General features: G+C 40.5%; 2 protein-coding genes across 3 annotated transcripts; both read right to left on the bottom strand.

Annotated features, from left to right (window-relative positions):
• Positions 1-1,614: 1,614 nt before the first annotated feature.
• On the bottom strand, positions 1,615-11,294 carry tfe3b (transcription factor binding to IGHM enhancer 3b). Of its 2 annotated transcripts, none has more exons than XM_047582914.1 (9): positions 11,157-11,294; positions 8,741-8,961; positions 8,413-8,637; positions 7,841-7,936; positions 6,971-7,082; positions 6,620-6,676; positions 5,479-5,554; positions 5,219-5,384; positions 1,615-4,047 (listed from the first exon to the last, which is right to left on the bottom strand). In XM_047582914.1, the coding sequence occupies exons 2-9, from the start codon at positions 8,930-8,932 to the stop codon at positions 3,589-3,591; spliced, it is 1,383 nt and encodes a 460-aa protein (XP_047438870.1). In that variant the 5' UTR covers positions 8,933-8,961; positions 11,157-11,294; the 3' UTR covers positions 1,615-3,588. The 2 variants fall into 2 exon arrangements, with proteins under 2 accessions (XP_047438870.1, XP_047438871.1); XM_047582915.1 differs by having other exon boundaries at positions 5,219-5,366.
• Positions 11,295-11,773: 479 nt separating this feature from the next.
• On the bottom strand, positions 11,774-17,532 carry gnl3l (guanine nucleotide binding protein-like 3 (nucleolar)-like). Its single transcript, XM_047583185.1, has 15 exons — positions 17,451-17,532; positions 17,307-17,350; positions 16,473-16,577; positions 16,262-16,378; positions 16,083-16,166; positions 15,838-15,973; positions 15,640-15,743; positions 15,397-15,541; positions 15,101-15,188; positions 14,368-14,545; positions 14,111-14,253; positions 13,888-14,024; positions 12,501-12,667; positions 12,228-12,399; positions 11,774-11,870 (listed from the first exon to the last, which is right to left on the bottom strand). Exons 1-15 carry the CDS (start codon positions 17,461-17,463, stop codon positions 11,815-11,817), a joined length of 1,689 nt encoding a protein of 562 aa, XP_047439141.1. The 5' UTR covers positions 17,464-17,532; the 3' UTR covers positions 11,774-11,814.
• Positions 17,533-19,695: the final 2,163 nt, after the last annotated feature.

Here is a 19,695-nt window from a genome sequence, read left to right as displayed (position 1 = left end):
TGGAGATTAATAATAGATTAACTTCTCTTCAATTTCCTTAATGTCCACTCATCACTAACAGCTATGAAACCTCAGCTACAGATCAGACTCCGAACTCTGCGGTATTCACACATAATGATTGATTGATTGATTGATTGATTGATTGATTGATTGATTGATTGATTGATTGACTGATTGATTGATTATCTTTATTTCAAACATGTAAGTAATGAAAACAAAGTAGAAAAAAAAGAGATAAAATCAATAACAACAGTGAAAAACCAAAAACCAGAACAGGTAAACTAATAAGTAGTCAAATTTATCTAGTCCTACCCCTTAACTCAGTTTCATTTAGACAGCATCTCACTATTAACAGTATAGTAAATAATAGTACAGTATTATCAGTATACAGTATTATGTGTATGAATATGAGTAATAGTCACATAGTCATATCTCATCTCATCTTCTACTTATCCTCATTATGGTCGCGTGGGATACTGGATCCTATGGTGAACCTCCAGGTTCACCATCTTTCATTTCTCTTGTCCTCTGCCATGACCCAAACTGTGCCATTATTTCACAGACTGAAACAAGCGACATGTTGTAGTGACAGTGATGGGTGACAAACTGAATTCTACAGACATGAATCAAGAAGAGGATGAAAGAAGTGACGACGACACAGCGCTCCGTGATTCGCTTACCAACACTTTGGAGTCACCGGTTACATGTGCAGGTCAAGCAGGTACGTTCGCAGGGAGCGTGATGGTTTTGTGGTTGTTTAAAAAAAAAAATTGAGCCTCTCTGTGTCTTTTTTTAAGAACCTCCCACAGAAATCAGTGGCTTTTCAGAGCAGATCTCCTCCGAAGACACTGAATTATCTTCAGCTGACGTCTCTGTGAATGTATTCCCACATAAAACAACAGGTATGCTGACCCTTGATTTCAGTATTAATGGCCGTATCCTCTGACGTGAGTCCTCGTGAGGATTTCTTGTTTTTATGTCTGACGCAGCAGCTTGTGTGAAATGTGACTTGCAAAATAAAGCGCAGGCCAGGGCAGTGTCCTTCTGTGATCTCTCCGTGGAGAAGGACCAGCCTAAACCTCAGTGTGCCCTGCTGCCACGTTCCACGGACGCCTCTGCAGCCTTTGAAATGAGGGAATCGTTCAACTCGTGCAGCAAGAGTCAAGACAGCCTCAAAACATCTACTGATCGCACTGAACCTGGCGGAGATGGTGAGGACACTAAACAATTGTGGACTCCTATGCGTGGTATCCCTTTGCCTTTGTCTCACTACCTTTTAATCCCTACGTAGACCTTTGCGCTGCGGTCCTCTTGGCTTGCCTCTTCTGCCATCCGTTGGAATGTGTGTTGGCGACGCTGAGAGGGTTCAACGCGTGCGCCTGGTCCTTGTGCTCCTCCCTGTGTGGCTGCGAGCCTGCCGCCATGCAGCCTCTCCTGGACATCACCTACCACTGTGACCTCTGCGGATGTCTGGGTGTCCGCTGCTTCTTGTGCGACTGTCCCGTCTGCGACGTCTGCCTCCAGGCTACGGAGTGCCTGGACCTCGCCATGGAAATCTCCCAAATGCTTTACCACTGATCCTCGGCGCGAGAAGAACCACATCCAGACGCAAAACCAATTGGGAATCATTTATTTGTTAAAATCCTCTGAAAGCCAACTCGTAGGGACAAGACACATCATGTTATGTTCATGGTTAACAGTCACTCAGATATATGTCAGAGTTGAGACATAGTATCGGGGGGCAGTTAGGTATGAAGACAAAACGCTGAGCACAGCTACTTAAAGCACCCGTGTGTAGGATTTAATGACATCTAGTGGTGAGGTTGTAGACTGTAACCGAGTGAATACCCCTCCCTTTTTAGGTGTGAACCGACAGTGGATGCTAACAAGCTAACAAAACTATTACGGTAGCTCCAGGTGATCATACATGAGTGAAAACATGAATATAAATACCATTTTCCGCTCTGGTTATAGATCCCCATAAATCCTACACACGCTACACGGGTCCTTTAATGTCAAGGGTCTCAGAGCAAAACAATAAGTGACACTGAGCAACAGAGTGTGGCTCCTTTTAACTCAAAAGTACCTCAAACCTCTGAATGGATTGGGGAAAGAAACCTAAATAAAATAATTGTTGTAATATCACTCAAAACTCTGAGCTAAGTATAGATGTTTGTGGCTGCCTTATCTATTTGCTGCTGCTGCAAAATGTTAAAAAAAAAAACAACATTCATTAACTGTACATAAGCTTGTGTCAAGCATCAGACAAACGCCTTTCTAAACTTTGTGGCTACTTTATAGAATAACAACCGTGTTGCAGGTTCCACTCAACAAACAGTTACACAATTTTTGTACAGAGGTGAGTCTAGTGGTTGGTTTTAAAATAGGGTCATAGGGTCGAGGCCATCTGGAGTCATACTACATTGAGCAATAACGTATAATTAGATATATCACTTCTGATCATCCAAACACAAACAAACATAATCTTAGTAGAACATGCTAACTGGTCGAATCACTCAGTGATCACCAAGGTTAATGGAGAAAAACATTCACTGTAACACACACACACACACATTAGTCAGGAGAAACTATCAGGTATAAAAAATAATAATAATAATGAACTACAGTACTATTGAGAAAGAGTAAATTGTTCTGCATTTCTTATACGGTCTTGCATTTCCACTGACTGATTCAAAAATAAAACGCTGATTTGTAATTTGTAGCTACTCTGGAAGAAGTCCTGCTTTGGCTACCTAGCTGCAGCAGCAAGTGATTTTCCACTGCTATTAAGGTTTATTACAAATACATGCCACCCTGGCGTCAGCTGTCCACTCTGTGTGATAGTAAAAAAAAAAAAAAAAAAAAAAAAGGACACAAAAGCTTTCATAAAATGCATAGACTGCCATAAAATAAGGTGCAATGAACTTGCTCAAAATAAAATACTCTTATGTACAATATGCAGTAAATATTTCACAATGTGCCAATTCATTATACAGAGATCCCTTCTACAGCTGCTGGTGAAACAACCCAACACGGATGAGCATGTGATTGCTATAATCAAACCCTGATTCCAGTCCGCTGAATGAACGGAAACATACACTGTGTGCTGGCACCTCTTAAAAAGCTTGTTACGCCAATGTTGTCATGACATATAAACCTCACGGCTTTTTTTTTTCTTTGTTTTTCCCTACACATAATAAAAGCGTATAATAAATTCAAGCAAACATAATTATATCCCTCTTAAATCTCTGAAGAAATCTTTAAATCTGTTTAAGAATGTATCATTTCTTAATGCTAGGTTCATGCCCCTATTGTACATTATTCAATTTCAATAATATTGCATTTATAAACCCAGACATAATCACTGAGCTCTGAAAAGGAACAATAATAATTAGGTCTGTATGGCAAAAGAAAATTCAAGAGAAACTTGCTGCTGTCTTGTGATGCAACGTTTGTTAGTTTTGTTCTTAACGATACCTATTGGAATTCAGTTCTACAGTCCTATGAATAGACTTGTGTTATTTAAGAATAGGCTGCACTTCCTGACACCCTCGTCCCCACAGACAGTCTCTGACCACACACAGCTCATCACAAGTCCTCGTCCATTTCAAGGCTGCTCCTACGACTGCTGGTTTTAGAGGCACCTGGTGATAATGGAGAAAACAGCGGCTCGGCCAACCCCTCCGGAGACAGGGCGCACCCGTCCTCCATGAGGATGTCCCCCAGGCCCACGTCAGGGTAGAGCGCCGAGGCCGAGGCGTCGTCTAGCTCGGCGAAGCTCAGGCTGCCCAGGTCCAGCGGGCTGCTGATGGTGACTCCGGCGGGAGAGTCCGAGGAGGGCGGCGAGAGGAAGGAGGCTGGCAAGGGTTGCCCGATGCCTCCCATGCTGAGGAAGTTCTGGGTGGTTGCTCCTCCTGCGCTGGGAGGCAGAGACTGGCCGCTATGTGGGACCGCCTGTGGTTGGAGAAGGGAGGGGTCGGAGCTCAGGCCGGAGGAAATGCTGGTGGGGGTTGAGAGGCCGTGGAGCCGTGCCTGCATTTCTAGTTCCTGAAAAGTAGAGCAGCAAATACGTATGTCCTCAAATAACTGCTCAGTTTTTTTTTGCATGTTTTAACCCTCCTATTATCCCATTTTACCCTCAAGAATATGATTTACATAAACTTCTTAAGCAAGTTTTTGTGTCAGGCACTTTGTTTATTTGTTGACTACATAAATAACCCCTCGCTACCAGTGAGTTGACCGTCCCTCTACTGTTATTTTTTGAATGATGAACACTGAAGGATAATAGGAGGGTTAAGTCATATATTTTATATATCACCCTAGAGTAAGACTCACTGAAGCTTCACAAAGCAAAACAGGCAGTGAGCGATAAAAGGTCAAGATGAGAATTAAAGAGTCATCAGGTTTCTTGGATGAACTTTTGCGTTTCATTGTAGGGCATATTCCAGCAGATACAGAGAGAACAATACCCCTGAACACAGCTGAATAATCGCATAAGGAGTCACCCAAAGAAATTATGTGACTGAGCAACAAAGGCCTTCATCGCTGTTAACTGTGTGTTTAAAGGTATTTTTCTGCCAATATCTTTCACAACAGATGTGACACTGAGATATAAACAGCAACTTTGTTAGAAACAAAATCAACTCCACATTGCTCAGATGACGTGTATGACTGTGTTACTGTTGCTTTTCAGCAGAAAGCGTCACCAAATGATTTGACTGGCCGGACGGATCTTTGCATTAGGAATTCAGAGCATCTACAGAACAAAATTCACCCAAAGTTTTGTGGCTGGCTTCCAGGCAGGTGCAGTGCAGGGTGTTAAATATTGAGCTGCATCCAGACTTTTTCTTTTTACTCTGGCGATGTAATGCACCAGTAACACTGACCTGACCTATGCACCGATCCATCCCACTTCACTCCTGTGATATCGGTTTAATAGAGCAATGCACAGCCAGTAAATTATCTGGGTCTTTAAAGAGTGCAGTGAGCTCTTTTGTGGAGTTTATCCATTGTAACAAACAGATCCCCTCTGACACTGCTTTCTGGGCTCGTGGCAACTGTGACTGGTTTAAAGGGATGCAAATAAGTCACAGTCTCTTTTTTTTTTTCCTCTCCTCTCCTGTTCCGGTTTGATAATCTGCGCGGCCAGACCATTCTCCAGAGCCGACACGGCGCTGTGGGGACGGGTCTGGCTGTGGGAGATTAGGCAAATACTGACCTGGATGCGTAACAACAAACTGTGGTTTGCTTGCTCCAGCTTTTTCTGTCTCATCTCGACGTCCTTGGCTCTCTGCTGCTCCTTCTGTAGCTTCCTGATGTAGTCCACAGAAGCTTTCAGGATGGTTCCTTTATTCCAGCGCATCTCTCTGTCGTTATTGTGGCATCAGTACATAGAGTGCAAAGGAAAAGAACTTGAAATTTCATCTCCTCGCAGATATTAGGCGACTGAGCAAAAGGAAACATGCATGTGGGGCTTACGGGTCACTTGACTTGGGTATGAGAGTACCCAGCTCCTTTATGCGGTCGTTGATGTTGAATCTGCGCCTCCTCTCAACTGTAGGAAACAAGATCGGCCAGGAGGAGAGAGGGGAAGCGTATGAGTTTATTTCCAACAATCAGGAGTCAGTAAAGGGCCTGTTCAGACCTTGCATTAAGATGTAAGTCACACTGAAGACCTCCTACACTTTTCTACATTGATTCAGAAATATAAACAATATCATATATGAGCATGCGATTAATTACTGATGTGGTCATGTTGATGTATCATGAGGCGCGTGTGGTTAACCACCCTGTTATCTTTGGGTTCAGTATGACCCCATTTAATGTTTAGCGTCTCCAAATATATGATTAACATAATCTGCTTGCTTCATATTTAATGACTTTTCCTAACTAAATGGGGACACTGACGTGTTTGTGATAATAGTTTTTCAGATGACAAGAATATGTACTTATATAATAACTTATAAACATATCTATTTCCGATTAAAGACCAGTCAGTAATTCTGGATGTATATGTGTTGTGGGGGAATTGTTTCTATTTAAAGAGCTATTAGATACTCAAAAAATAAATATAAAGTACCTTAATTGTAAAGAAGTTTAGAGATGCATGTTGCGGTATACCGGTATTGGTTATAATCGTGGTATTAAAAAATGAAATTTCAATATCATGTTAAAAATGCCCATATGATAATTATCATACATCTGCCTGTTTTCTTCTGTTCTGCTGTTATTTTGAGTGTAAGTCATCTCCCAAAAGAGAGAAAACATAAATACATATACTTATAATACATATACAAAAATAAAGTTAAAAATGCATTTCCTGGATTTTGCTTTTTTTGTTTATACCGTGATAATATCGTTATTATCGTTTTATGACCACGATAATCGTGAAGTGAAAATCTGACATTGTGACAGCCCTAACGTTAATGCTTCGTGTCACTTGCAATCATACAGAACAGATTAGATTTTAATGCGACGTCTGAACAGGTCAAAGATGATCAGATACTGAACATGAACTTTGCAGCCACATATGCTCTAACCATATTTCTGATGTTAGTGCTTTGACACGTATTAAGAGGCACAAATGTGCTAAATGGACTCATGATGACAGTTGACTTACTGAGGTTATGGTTGTCTTTCTTCTGCCTTTCTTTCAATAGTGCTTTGGCATCCGTTTCTGAAAGACAAATTCATAAAAATGCTTATTCTTTACATTAATCAGGGTCCTACACAAAATTCCATACTTTTTCCAGATCCTAATTTCCAGGTAAAAAAAAAAAAAAAATATGTGTATCATGTAAATAAATTATGGAATTAATGGTTAGTTATACTGTTATACATGCCGTTACGTCACCAAATTATTTCCAGAAGATTAAAGCCAGGTAATGTAGCTCATATAAATAAGTTAACAACAAACCCAGCTCAGCACACGTTTTATTATGGTTGGTGATCATCCATAAAACCTAATTACCTGTAATTTCCCTTTTAATTTTTGGAAGATCAGCAGGACAGGAGTTGCTGACAGTAAGAGTGGGCGCTGCCATTCCAGGGCTATGGTAGACATCCAACAGATTTCCTGGGAGCTAAATAACAAAAGATAACAAAAGATTTTACCGTATATGAAAAGAATAGTGAGTGACTGTAGAAGGAAATTTGCAAAAAAGTATGCCTTCCCCATTCCTGCTTTCATTTGAGCAACCAGTTCCTCGAGTTCAAAATAGAATTACAGCTGCTTTCTGCGACAGCACATTAATGCTAAATGCTCCATGTCACACAGAGAGGCAGACAAAAACTACATGTTTGATCATATTTAAACGTAGCACAAAATCCAACCATTTACATTATACTGTTACACAGTGAAGCTAAACAATACCTGGTAAAGCCTGAAAATCAGATACAGCTTTTTACCTCACTGTGCTTCTTTTTCTTGTCCTCCAGAAGCATCACCATAATCCTCATTTTCAGTTCCAGGAAAACTTTACCGTGCACTACCTATCGCACAAATGCGTTTACGCCGTACTTTTTACGAGCATAATCCACTTTTGTCTTGCTTCTCCTTGTCTCGTATCCTAGCCCCACCCCGCCCAGGCAGCACGTTTGTGACGAATAGTAACTGAGTGCCAGAAGTGTATATTTACTCCTACAACGACAGAATTCCACACGCAAAGCAGACCATCCAGCAGCAGGAACGAAAAAGTTTGAATGTAAAACGCGAGCGTTGCAGAGCTGCCTGACATCCACTGTGCTTTCACTGTACAATTAAAGGAGGATCTGAGAACTCAAAGAGGAAATTTCAAAAGGGAAGTATTTTCGGCCGAACAAAATACATTGTTTTACGTACCGTGCTGGGCAGCTGAAGACCTGAGTCAATCAATGTAATGATGTCGTCATTAAAACTGGATTCGAGGCTAATAATGTCGTCGATCACGTCGTCGATCTAGATGAAGCAGATGAGAGAAATCAAAGTGAGTCCTTAAAAAGTCGACGATGCTTAGGCACATACTGCGTCCTGAAGTCTAAAACATTCTGAATGGCAACAAGAAACATTTATCCCAATGGAGGACGACTAAAGGGGCCTGATTTCAAAGAGAGAGATGTGTGCTGAAAAAGTGCTGGCACGGTCGAACCGTAGGTGCAGTATTTAGCATCTTATTGTGACAACAGGCCAACGAGGGTATGATAAGAAAAGTTATGCACCGTCACAGCGGGACCTTCAGGTACATCAGCACAGAGCAAACACAAAGCAATAAAGAAAGAAGTGAGCAGAAGGTTGGACACTTAACTTCCCCCAAAAATGTGCTCAAAGTATGCAGAGAGGCAACTATTCACAAGGTTGTGCAATTGCTGTACAAGCAAACGAAACCAGCATGCAAGAAATTAAACCACTGGTTACAAAGCAGGAATCTCCCATACTTCCTCCTTGTTGGATCCGATGTTGAGAAGAGCCATAGGACTGTTTGGGGCGCTGCTGGCCGTCGGGCCGACCTCAGGAGCAGAACTGGACTGTTGCACGGGGGACACACCCATGGTCTGAGTGACTGCATTGTTCCCCAAAGTGGTGGAGAGGTACTGTTTCACCTGTTGCCTCTGTGCCTGCTGGATATGGTACTTGGTGGGGTTCTCCAAGTGGGTCTGCACCTAAACATTTTAAATAGTTAGTTAAGGGCTTCCGTTCTGGCACAGACTCATCGTTCCGAATGAGGAATGCAAGCGATGAACATTCAAATGTGGTTGCTCTTACTTTCAGAACCTCCACGGGCACCTGGGCTGGAGGGGGACGGGCAGCATTTGGGGGCAGAGTGACAGAGATGGCTGGAGTTGAGTCGGTGGCCCGGAGCTGTGAAGCAGAGGCCTGTTGCTGGGCCTCACGTCTCTCCTGCTCCTGGGCTTGTTCTCGCATCAGCTGCTGCCGCAGCAACACGCGTGACGACATGGCTGACAGGTCCGAATCTAGGGATGTGGCTGGAACACAAAGGCAGGGGAATTTAAAGAGGATACAAGGATGTAGTGTTTAGGCCTGCAATGTCTGTAATGGATTACATTGTGTGGAATAATTCATCTTCAATTATTCCAGCTCCCATAGCTGCTACTTAGTTAGATTTTATCCAAATAGCTTGAATCTGATCATCACAAATGCAGCAAAAGCGTGTTCCAGGTCATCTAAAAGCTGAAAGCAGTTTGTTTATGTAGATATAAGCAATGTATGAACATAATATAAATGGCAGAATATAGTACACACATTTAATTTGGTCTCCAATGAATCAATCTTATATTTTGTGTCTTGTAGTATCATTAGATAAAAGTTAAAGTTTGAAATGGCTCCTTCATTCACAGAGTTCATATTAAAAAATGAGAAATGTATGAATAATATAATATGATCATCTGGACAAATCAACATACTTACTAAATAATCAAACATCACATACCGCTACAATCTTAAAGCTTCATATTGGGTGGACCAGACTAAGACATATTGCTTGAATATAAATGAATGAACTGGGCTGACGCAATACAGATGAGAAATTCATAGTATATATTTTGGCAGATGTTAAGTTATACGACAAAGCTGAAATGTATTTAAGCCTCATATGTACTGCAGTTTCTAACCATCATCACTTCATCAATATGAGGAAGTTTTGGAAATTCTTTGTGAGGAACTTGAGCTCAAATTCCCTTCCTGAAGTCTGTGATGCTCTGGTGCCAGAATTCCTGAGATGACTTTCTGAATTTAACGCGAACAGGACACATCATAATTTTTAAACTAAACGAAAAGTGCCACAAGTGAGTCACTCAACATGCGTCATTAAACATTATATTCCACACAAACAAACCGATCTAGACTGTGGATCATTAATAATAACATTAATATTGAGTTGTAAAGTTGTATTTATGAGACTATTATTTCTCTATTTTTTCTGACAACCATTAACGGTCGAGGAAACTTGCTCAACACTAACATCACGGTAGCAGTCACGCCCTCTTTCCATCTGATGCCAGGATTTCACCCAGTGCCGATGGTGAAACAAAGAAAAAGAAAATGTTTGTCAATTAAACTGACCAACACTGTACGAAATTGTCAAATTGTTTACAACTCACTATACGATCTTACACACATGGCAGACGTGAGGTCATCAACCCCCCTTTGACTTTTGATTTTGTTCCTTTCACCAGTCAAGCTAATAATTACTCTTGGCCCCTTTTTTTGCTAGGTGTGAACAATGTGGTTTTAATATTTCCTGTGCAGAAACAGCAGCACAAAGGTCTACAGACCACTGTGAAGTCTTAAAATAGTGAAAATCAAATCCAGTCGAGCATTGATTTATCTATTTCAAGTTTCGTTTCCTTTCTTTTACACGTTACACATCTGCCGTTAAGTCTGACACAGATTTAGCTTTTATAGTCTGAGAGACATAGTGGTCTGTTACCTTACACAACCAGACAACTTAATAGCATTAGGTCGCTACTCGTTGACAGTGGCTCTTACAAACTCGCATAGGAGCTGTAGTGTCTGCGTACAAAATAACGGAAGACTTCAACTTGTGACATTTCGTGATACTCAGTCTTGAGAGTAAACTGGATTGATGCATCAGGTTTGCAACAAGCTGTCACAAGTTCTGTACATGTCTAGAGTAAGCACGTCTCGCTGTGTTAACCACGCGATTAAAAGAAAATGTGAAATTCACACATGAGACTCGCACTGACAACACACCATAAATACCTATTCTATCTTTAACAAGCATTGTCTGGGTAACTTTAGGAGCCGTTCAGCCTGGTGGTCTCTAGCTTACTTTGAGCTGTTTTCGTAATGTCTATTTTTGTCTGGCTCTGATCCCGCGTCACTAGTTATTAGCTCGCTGAGTTCACTTGACAACCCCGTGTTGCTAACGGGCCCACATAAACGCGCCGGGGGCGGACGCGCAATAAAAAACAAATATTTCAAACCATACACGTTTTCACAACTACCTCCCAACCAACCGGCTAGAATTTTTTTTTGTAATGTTTGAGGACGATGTCATTTTAGTCGTACAGAACGACATAACCACTGGCCAATAAAAATAGGAAGTTGTAGCTTAGCTAACTAGCTGGTTAGCACAGTTAGTTGGCCAACTAACGTGTAAAGCGGGTAAAGCAAGATGGATTTAAGTAATGACACGTACTTCAGAAGTAGATTTGTTTAACGGAATTACGGCCATAAACTCCCGAAGACCTCTGCTTTCTTTTCCATTTCTTAAGATCGGTGGACACAAACTCGGGAGCCGCTACCTTCGGCCCCAAACAGTCTTGTTTACCTCGGGCCAACGTGATGAGGTCATCACGCGCACGTTACCCGGAACTTGTTGACAGCTTTGAAGAGACGTGAGTTTCAAACTCAAACTTATTCATTACAGTCGGTTCGTACTGTAGTAATTCAATGGAAAACAGTGTAATGAAAGAAAATCTCACATTTACGTAAAGTTAAAAAAAAAAATCAATAGCCCTACAGCTGAATGTCAAACAAAAGGTTTGTGATGGTTTTAATATTTTTATTAAAAAAATACCTCCGCCATAACCACCACAACAATATGAAATGTTTTTTTTTGTGTGTGTGTGCCTGTCCATCCATCCATCCATCCATGCATCCATCCTGTTAACTATATACTGTATAGTTTTTAGAAAGAAAAGTAAAGATCCACTGGCCTCAAAAGCCCAGTTGGCTGTGATACCACATTTATGTCACCTATACAAATACCATTAATGACAAAACATCATCAAATAAAGACAAAGCACTCGTTTATTTTCCTTTGAACCCCTTCAAACTTTTATTTTAATCAGCTGTCAAAAGAAATCCATTGCAGATGTCAGTGTGTCAGAGAGCTTGGTGGCAATTTTGTCTGCAGAGAAAAGAACAGGAAAAGTACATCAGTTTCATGTGTGTGATTAACAATGTCAGGAAAAAAAACAAGCCTGTTTGTTCTTTTTCACACAAGAGCAGACTATTTGCCTGACAGTTCAGTAACCCTGATAACCATGGAGCAGAGTATCTAAATTAAGCTGCCTCAAGATTTAGTTGGACTTCAAAACTAATTTGTTCTTCTAACCTTACTGTTGTACAAATGCAGTGACTTTGAACTGGTCTAACCTGGGGTAAAAGTTTTTTTGTTATTAGTCAGTGTTCAGATCTCAAATCCTGAACACACTCCAAACTAAATGATTTACACAATCAGACCGGCACCAATGGTTATACAAACCAGCTCTTTTCTGTTGCTTCTTCCTCTTCTTCCTGGCAGCCAGTAGTGCCTGGCCCTGCTGTAGAGGATCTACATTCAAGATATCCTTCAAATCTGGAGCCCTGGATGCAGCTTCATTCGCAGGCAAGTCGTTCTTCTTCTGTGATTTTATCTCCACTGTCATTGGTCCAAACTAGTTTGAGCAAAACAGATTTTTCAGATGTAAAGAGTGAGTTGAATACGTTGCACTTGGCAACAGTCCACGTAAACACGAAGGACAGCGCTGTCTCTCACCTCTGGATCCTGATCATCCTCCATAGATTCAGTTGCATCTTTAAATGTCAACTCTTGCACTGACTCCCCTTCAATTTCCAGGTCGCAGTTTGACTCAGTCTGGTCACCTTGTGTCATTCCTGCGGTTTCCATGCAGAATCCCATTTGGATGTCAGGACAAGATGACTCTGAAACACAGTAAAGAGCCAAACGTTTTTTTAAATGTTCCTGCTTCTCTTAAATGTTTGAAGAACACAAGTCATTTAATCTTGATAGTGATCTTAGAAATCTACTGTTTTTCTCAGTGAAAGTAAATGAGGTGCAGATATAATCTGTTAAATGATTCTTTTAAAAACATTTTGCCAGGTGACGTGACAAACACAAATACTGGTGGTAATGATAAGGAAACTGAGATGTATCTCTTGTCAGTTTAGATAGTGGAAACAACATAAAAGGCTGTAGTCACAAGGACACAGTGTGACAAGTTGAACAAGTCCGGTGGCAGTAGAAAAGAAATTTATAACATTACAACACTACAAACTATATGGCCAGACATCGCTCTGAGCCATTACAGAAATGTTAGTGCTACGTTTCACACAGCCAATCCAGACAAATTGCCCTATGATTTAGTGCATTCATTCACTTTCCGCTTCCACTAGTGTAAATCCACTCTAATATAACAAAATCATCAGTTTATGTTGGAACAGCAAAAGAAAGGCGATCATTCAACTGTCTGAACATTTGAAGGAAGCACTTTGTGATGCTGTTAAACTGGATTGAATTAAACACTAAATAATAAATAAAACAAATTGTTCCCTTCCCTTATTAAGAGAGATTCCATCTCTGCATTTTCCATTTGTTCAGCAAATGGAGCAAATTAGGAGTTAGGTGCTTGCTTAGGGCACCACAGTCATGGACACAATACAACAGTAGTCAAAGACCACAGAAAAAGTCAAATCAACAACTATCTCAGATATTTTAAACCAATGTCATGTTTGCTTGTTTTTTGTTTGGTTTTTTTGCTGTTACCCACTTACACAGTATGCAATAATCATTGAACATGATACTAGAATTTAACAGGCACACTCACAACCAGGTCTTTGTGTTAGATGCCAACCAGAATTTCGTTGTGTATGTCGTCATAGTATCTGCAGTGACCAAGCTGAATCTAATCTAAGTGTCATGTCCCAAATATGATCAAAACTGGTATACACTTCATAACAGGGACGCTGGTGTGAGCAAGATCCCTAAAATTAAGTCACAGCATCATGCACTCAAAATATAACACCAATATCATGAGGATATACTGTATATCACACTACATGATACATTTTCCTGCTTTTACATTCCAGCCGTTGAAAGAAATGCATTTTCAATCTCCACAGCTTAAGATTTAGGTTGTCTTTACCTGCAAGAACCTCCTGATTTCCTTTTTCCAGCTCATCCCAGTCAAAGGCTTTACCCATCTCTGTAACGATCTCAGCGCTGACGTGAGTGGGCAGAGTGTGTGTCTCTGGAGGGTGTGTGAAGTAGCTGATCCTTCCCCTAAACGACACAACATTGTGAAATAAAACACCTGTTAAACACTGGTTGGCTGGTTTATTTTTTAAGCTTTGATAAGTTTTACCCACCCTGTCCAGTCCATTAATACACTCTTGGCTGCTTTATCTGTGTCGGGCAGTCCTCCCTTCCTCAGTTTGCCTTGACGCCGAGCGAGCAAAGCCAAGAACTCCTGAGCTGTCTGAAAGTCTGCAACGCCATAGTGCTCCATGATCTGTGTATTCCAGAGAGCAAGTGGCAGATAGATACTTAAGTTATCCTGAAGGATAAATAAATAAATAAATAAATAATTCAATATACAAATCGTCTGAGAGGCGACATGACATACCTGTGCCCTGTTGCATCGTCGAAGGATGGCTTCAACAGGGGGCATGGGATCGACAAGCTGTTCAATTTTCACACAGTTACGAAGAATCATTGCTGCATCTGTCGTTGATGTTGCCATGACAATACCGGGACAATCCAGGAGTTTAATGTGTTTATCCAAATGCACCTCTTGAAGACACCTGAAATAAAAAATTTTAAAAAAGAAGAATAACAATTAGCGAGACATGGCTAGATTCACCTTCAGACATCTCCAGTACCAACTTATCTAATATGAAAATGTGTAGACATTTGGTAGTTACAATGTTGAATATTAAATACACCAATCAGCCACAACATTCAAACATTAAACATTTAAAATAATGGAAATAATAACAGTTCGTCTATGACAATGAAAATAACACTGCAAAGGACTTTGGGAGCCCCTTTGAGCAAAGCAAGGAGGAAAACAAGTATAGAAGTAGAGGATCAATGTAAAAATGCATGATGTATCTAAAACAAAGACAACTGGACTTGAAGATGCATGACTATGCCTCTAAATATTTGAGTTTCTGGATCAAGTGCAGATTAAGCTACATAACAGTGAGCTATAATTATTTGACATGGACAACATTGTTCTTCTAAAATGTTTACTTGTCAACTACCTTAAGTTAGTCTCACAGTGCAACACCTTTCAAGAAAACACACATCCAACTGACTTTGTGTTAGACAGCCTGTGACTGAGAATCTTCACTTACTTGGTGACGCCAGGAGTGGCTCCAACACTACACGCTCGTGCCCGTTTCAGACTGTTGATCAAACTACTCTTCCCCACATTAGGAAAACCTAGAGCAGCAGGTCAAATTATTTCAAATCGGACAACTTTCCAGCATGAATGAGACAAAATGTTTAGGCCATGAATACAGCTAAATGTACTCATATTTTATGCAAAAGATTTCAGTGAAGTGGTTGTGCTCCTACTGTAGCTGCAGCTTCTGCATTACCAACTTCCTGCTACATGGTTAGTGCAGACATTTAGGCGTTTACTGCTTACCTACAACACCTACAGTGATGGCTGTCTTTATATCTAGGTTGCGGCAGTAGTTGCCAAGCAGCTTCATCAAGCAGTCTGCTCCAATGCAAGCGCTGCTGCTGAGAAGCTCTGTGGTGGCTTGTGTCACTGGTACATTACTGCGTTTCTGCAAGAAATAAAATAGTGTTCATATTGAATGCATCAAACTGACACTTTAACACATTTAATTTGCATTTTAATTTGATTAAAATATAGATGTCTTACCAAGTTCTTAGCTTGTTGCTGAGTAGATGCTTTGAAAGCCACCGTGGGAAACTCATTACGAAGATATTTTATCCACTTTTCAACAATTTCCTTTGACACCAAATCTGTAAGAAGAAATAAACCCCATCCGTGAACATTTTAGATTTCTAACATTTCAATTTTCAAATTTTATAGCCTCAATTTAACTAGCTTTCTTACCTATTTTATTCAGGACTAACACTATCTTCTTGTTCGTTCCACTCTGAATCACTGCCTGCTCCACCTGAGGACATCTGCAGCCGAGAGGGTCACGTGCATCCAAAACCTCCAAAATCACATCTGAAGCCTCCACAACCTTAAAAAAATAATCGTTTGTGTTTAATAGTTTGTTTCTCAGCCAGAAAAAAATATCACAAAAGTCAACAGATGTATGATGTATGGCCCTGATAAGAGTAGTTATGTACCTTTTTAAATTCTCTGTAATATGCCTTTCTTGAATTTTCGTTTTCAAAGTTAACATGCTTCTCCAAACCCTGCATCTCTGCCTCCTGTGGTCACAAAGAAGAAAAGAGAATTGACGACAACAGCAAAATGGGAAGTTCACAGTAATCCTACCTGAAGGCCTGAGTGAGCTCATGCATACCTTCTGCTCAAACTCTCTTTGCCGCTGTAGGATGTCATTCTGGAAGCTTTGCAAATTCCTCCTCTTCATCAGCTCTCGCTCTCTCGACAACTTCTGCTTTTCCTGGAGGTCCTGAAGCTAATTAGGAAAGGAGTGAGCTGAGAGGTTAGTTTGCCTCAAGCACAGTTTATCACAAGCACTGTATGGACTTTTGAGGCTTTTTCGGAGTTACCCTTTGCCTCCGAACTTCCTCCGGTTTTCTGTGGTCATGCTTTGCGCCTGACTGTTCTGTGGTCTTTGTCCGCCCTGAAGCATCGCCCTTCCGTCCGTCTTGAGTCTGTAGAATAAATTAATATTAGCTGCGAGGCTAAATATTTGATATATGAACACATCACATCACTGTGAAAAAGAATAAGAAGTTTGACTGCTTCACGAAGCAAACAATAGAAATGAACATGCATTGAAGATCCAACTTATTTAATCATAAGATGGATCTTCAATACATTTGCAGAAGAACTTGTTCATTTGCAGACATATTAAAGACACATGTACCAAACTGCATTTTATAGCCAGAAGATATCAAAATGTGAAGAGGCCCTTGCGCACACAAAAACTATCTTTCAGTTAAGCTACTGTGATTAGCTACTGTGTTAGAAATTTCCCTTGTGCATGATTAAAGTGAATCTAAGTCTATGCACTCAGACACTAATGTAATTTTCTCCTAGGGGTTTGACAGCGCTGTCACGTAGTTGTTTGGTTATGTGGAGGTATTAACAGCAGCTCTGCTAAAGATAAATGTGCCCCTTAGTGTGGTACTTGAGGGGACATTATCATCACAGGGTCTCATCTGACAAACGTACCAGTAAGTGCAACTAACACTATGTTAACATCTATTAACGTTGTCTTCTGAGACACATCACAGCAAATAATGGTTTACATCCTGCAGTGATAGTTAGAGCCGCTGCCATAACCCTGTCAAGTCACCAGTGCCAGCTGATTGTGCTGTTGACCCGTTACTTCAGCACTTAAAGTTAGCCACGCATAACAGTAGCCGGGTAGCGCTCACCTTAAACTTCCCAGCGAAGCCGAGACGTTTGGCCCGTTTCTGTTCTGCAAAATGAAAAACACGACAAACAAGTCCGTTCAAAACCAGTCACAAGTAGTTGTTAACCGAGTTAAAAACAATTACTCGACGGTAATGTGTACGCACTGGCTTTGGACATGTCTCCAGGTTGGATCTGGTCTGTCTTCACGTGTGCGACAGGAAGGCGGACATGCGCACTCCACGACGCCTCGAACAACTTCCGGTTACATGTCAACGTAAAAGCCTTTTTTGACACATCGGCGCACAAACACAATCCGTGTTTAAAGACTGAGGCTCTGGACTGAGTCTCATATAAATGAATTAATTATTATTATTAATTTATTTTATATCTCTCTGATGTCGATTTGGACTTCAAAACCAACGTGAGTAGAATTCATTAACTGCAAACTAGGACTGCGTATTTAGTACAGCACTAAGTTTTATGTGCTGATCCTGTCATTTACTTTTGAATAAGCTTGAAAAAGCCAAAAGAGCCAAATGAAATATGGCTCCATTTTAGAAAACGGTATCCTTTGGTTCTCATTAACACTGAATAATTGCACAACAAATAAACTGCGGGCTTTGTAATGATGAGGCCTATAGCTTCTTCGTGCAGTGCACACTGGCACAATGTCATAAAAACATTTTCAGCACTAAAAAATATTGAGTATAAATAATATTGAGCTCCAAAACGGTTTTTACTTTCCGCAATGCTTGAGTTATCAATGGTCCGATAAAACAGGTGTACAGAAACTTGAATGTGGGAAGACATGACGTGATTTTTGTAAAGTCCATGATTATCCTGACACTTTTAAATTTCATGTTATTTCAGCAACTTTAGGCCATGGGGCTGCCTCAAAACATTTTCTAACTTTGAATTTTTGGACAAAAAACAAACAAAAAAAACACTAAAATTATTTCATATGTCTCCAAAGAATGGGCCTTTAGCCTGGCATAAATGGCTCTATAAATATTTATTTACTGTACATCAAATCAAATTAAATCAAGCTTTACTGTCATTCTGGCATACAATTGTAAGACTGACAGAATGAAATGGTGTTTCTCTCAGATATCTGTGCAAAGAATGAATTACAATACATAATAATAGTACTGTAGTCAAGAAAGTGTTGGTTATGTAAAGCTTTATAAGGCTGTGAAATTTGGGTGAGCAGGTGTTTGACATTGTTCTCTGGCAGACGAGTGCAGTGTGACGCCTGTTTAGAGTTCACTGGAGCCAGAGTGGTTGACATTAGGAACTTCACTCACTTACCTGTTCTGGTTAATAGTTCGTGCCACTGCCATTGTCCGGACTTTTGTTTTCATTCTGACTTATTCAATTGAAGAACCTCAAAGGCAATTCACAAATACGTGGTGAAAGTTATAGGTCTATGGTAGACTTTGCATTAGGCAGTCAGTATTTAGATATTTCCAACAAACTTGCCTGCGTCGGTAGATGATTCTCTTGATGGTACCAGCTCTAAGAACAGTTTCTGCCTCTCCGCTGTCATAGCCAGTGTTAATGCAGGTGAGGATTTCTCAAACACACCAAATCAGATTAGAGGAACGCCTCCAAGAGATTGATTAACGCGTTTGCATCAGTCATGTTTGCTCCGTATTCCTTTAATCTCTCCAGGATGACAGTTCACTTGAGGAGAAGGCAGATTAGATTCAACAAAGCTGGGGTAATGGTTTAATCTTGTGCTTTGCTCACAGAAAACTGTTTGACAAAACTGTTAAACGCTCTATTGACTTTTCATGAGGAAGTGCATAGATCTAACTTTCCTTTTTCCCCATGTGCTTGAATGCAAATAAGTACTTTGATGCACTCTAGTTTAGGGAGGGGTCTTTATTATATTTACATATTTTTATGTTTGACATGTAAATCAAGTAGTAAAATCATGGACTGCCTCATGCCATACAATGCACTTTTTCACTTTTTCAGTTTCTGTTTTCATTGCAGTTCATTGTTTGTACTCTCATTTGTACATTGACATTTGCACTAGTTGTTATATATTTTGTATGATATGTATCTTTGTATATTCCATTTCCAAGACTTTTCTTTATATTGTTAGACGTTTGGGTGGAACTCTGAATCTTTGAATCTTGAATCTTGAAAATGTAGAGGTGATTCTAAATCAATCTTCACCACTTGACTCTGGTATTCTGCTTGTTTTGAATTCATTATGTCTCTATGACAGTCATGCTGACTTACAGCAGGGCCCGGAAAGAACTGAAACAGCATCCAGCTGGAAAAACACAGGTACAAGCAACGCGCTGAGGAGCACTTCAGTGATAACAATCCACGTATCGTGTGGAAAGGCATCAGCGCTCTGCTTCTGGATCAATGACTGTTACTGGTGGTGAGGTTAGG

The sequence above is a fragment of the Mugil cephalus genome, chromosome 4, assembly GCF_022458985.1.
Source record: "Mugil cephalus isolate CIBA_MC_2020 chromosome 4, CIBA_Mcephalus_1.1, whole genome shotgun sequence".
Classification (NCBI taxonomy): domain Eukaryota; kingdom Metazoa; phylum Chordata; class Actinopteri; order Mugiliformes; family Mugilidae; genus Mugil; species Mugil cephalus.
Note: the sequence above shows the minus strand (reverse complement) of the source record. Positions and strands in the feature narration are given on the sequence as shown.

Excerpts from the sequence above, each read along its gene's own strand:
- gnl3l (XM_047583185.1), bottom strand. Across the intron at positions 16,167-16,261 it reads AAAGAGAGTTTGAGCAGAAG|GAGGCAGAGATGCAGGGTTT; the intron begins GTATGCATGAGC and ends TTGTGACCACAG. Across the intron at positions 15,744-15,837 it reads GTTAGTCCTGAATAAAATAG|ATTTGGTGTCAAAGGAAATT; the intron begins GTAAGAAAGCTA and ends TTCTTCTTACAG.
- tfe3b (XM_047582914.1), bottom strand. The coding sequence starts at position 8,932 with ATGTCGTCACGCGTGTTGCTGCGGCAGCAGCTGATGCGAGAACAAGCC. Across the intron at positions 7,937-8,412 it reads TCGGATCCAACAAGGAGGAA|ATCGACGACGTGATCGACGA; the intron begins GTATGGGAGATT and ends TGCTTCATCTAG. Across the intron at positions 4,048-5,218 it reads GTTTGTTGTTACGCATCCAG|GAACTAGAAATGCAGGCACG; the intron begins GTCAGTATTTGC and ends TCTACTTTTCAG.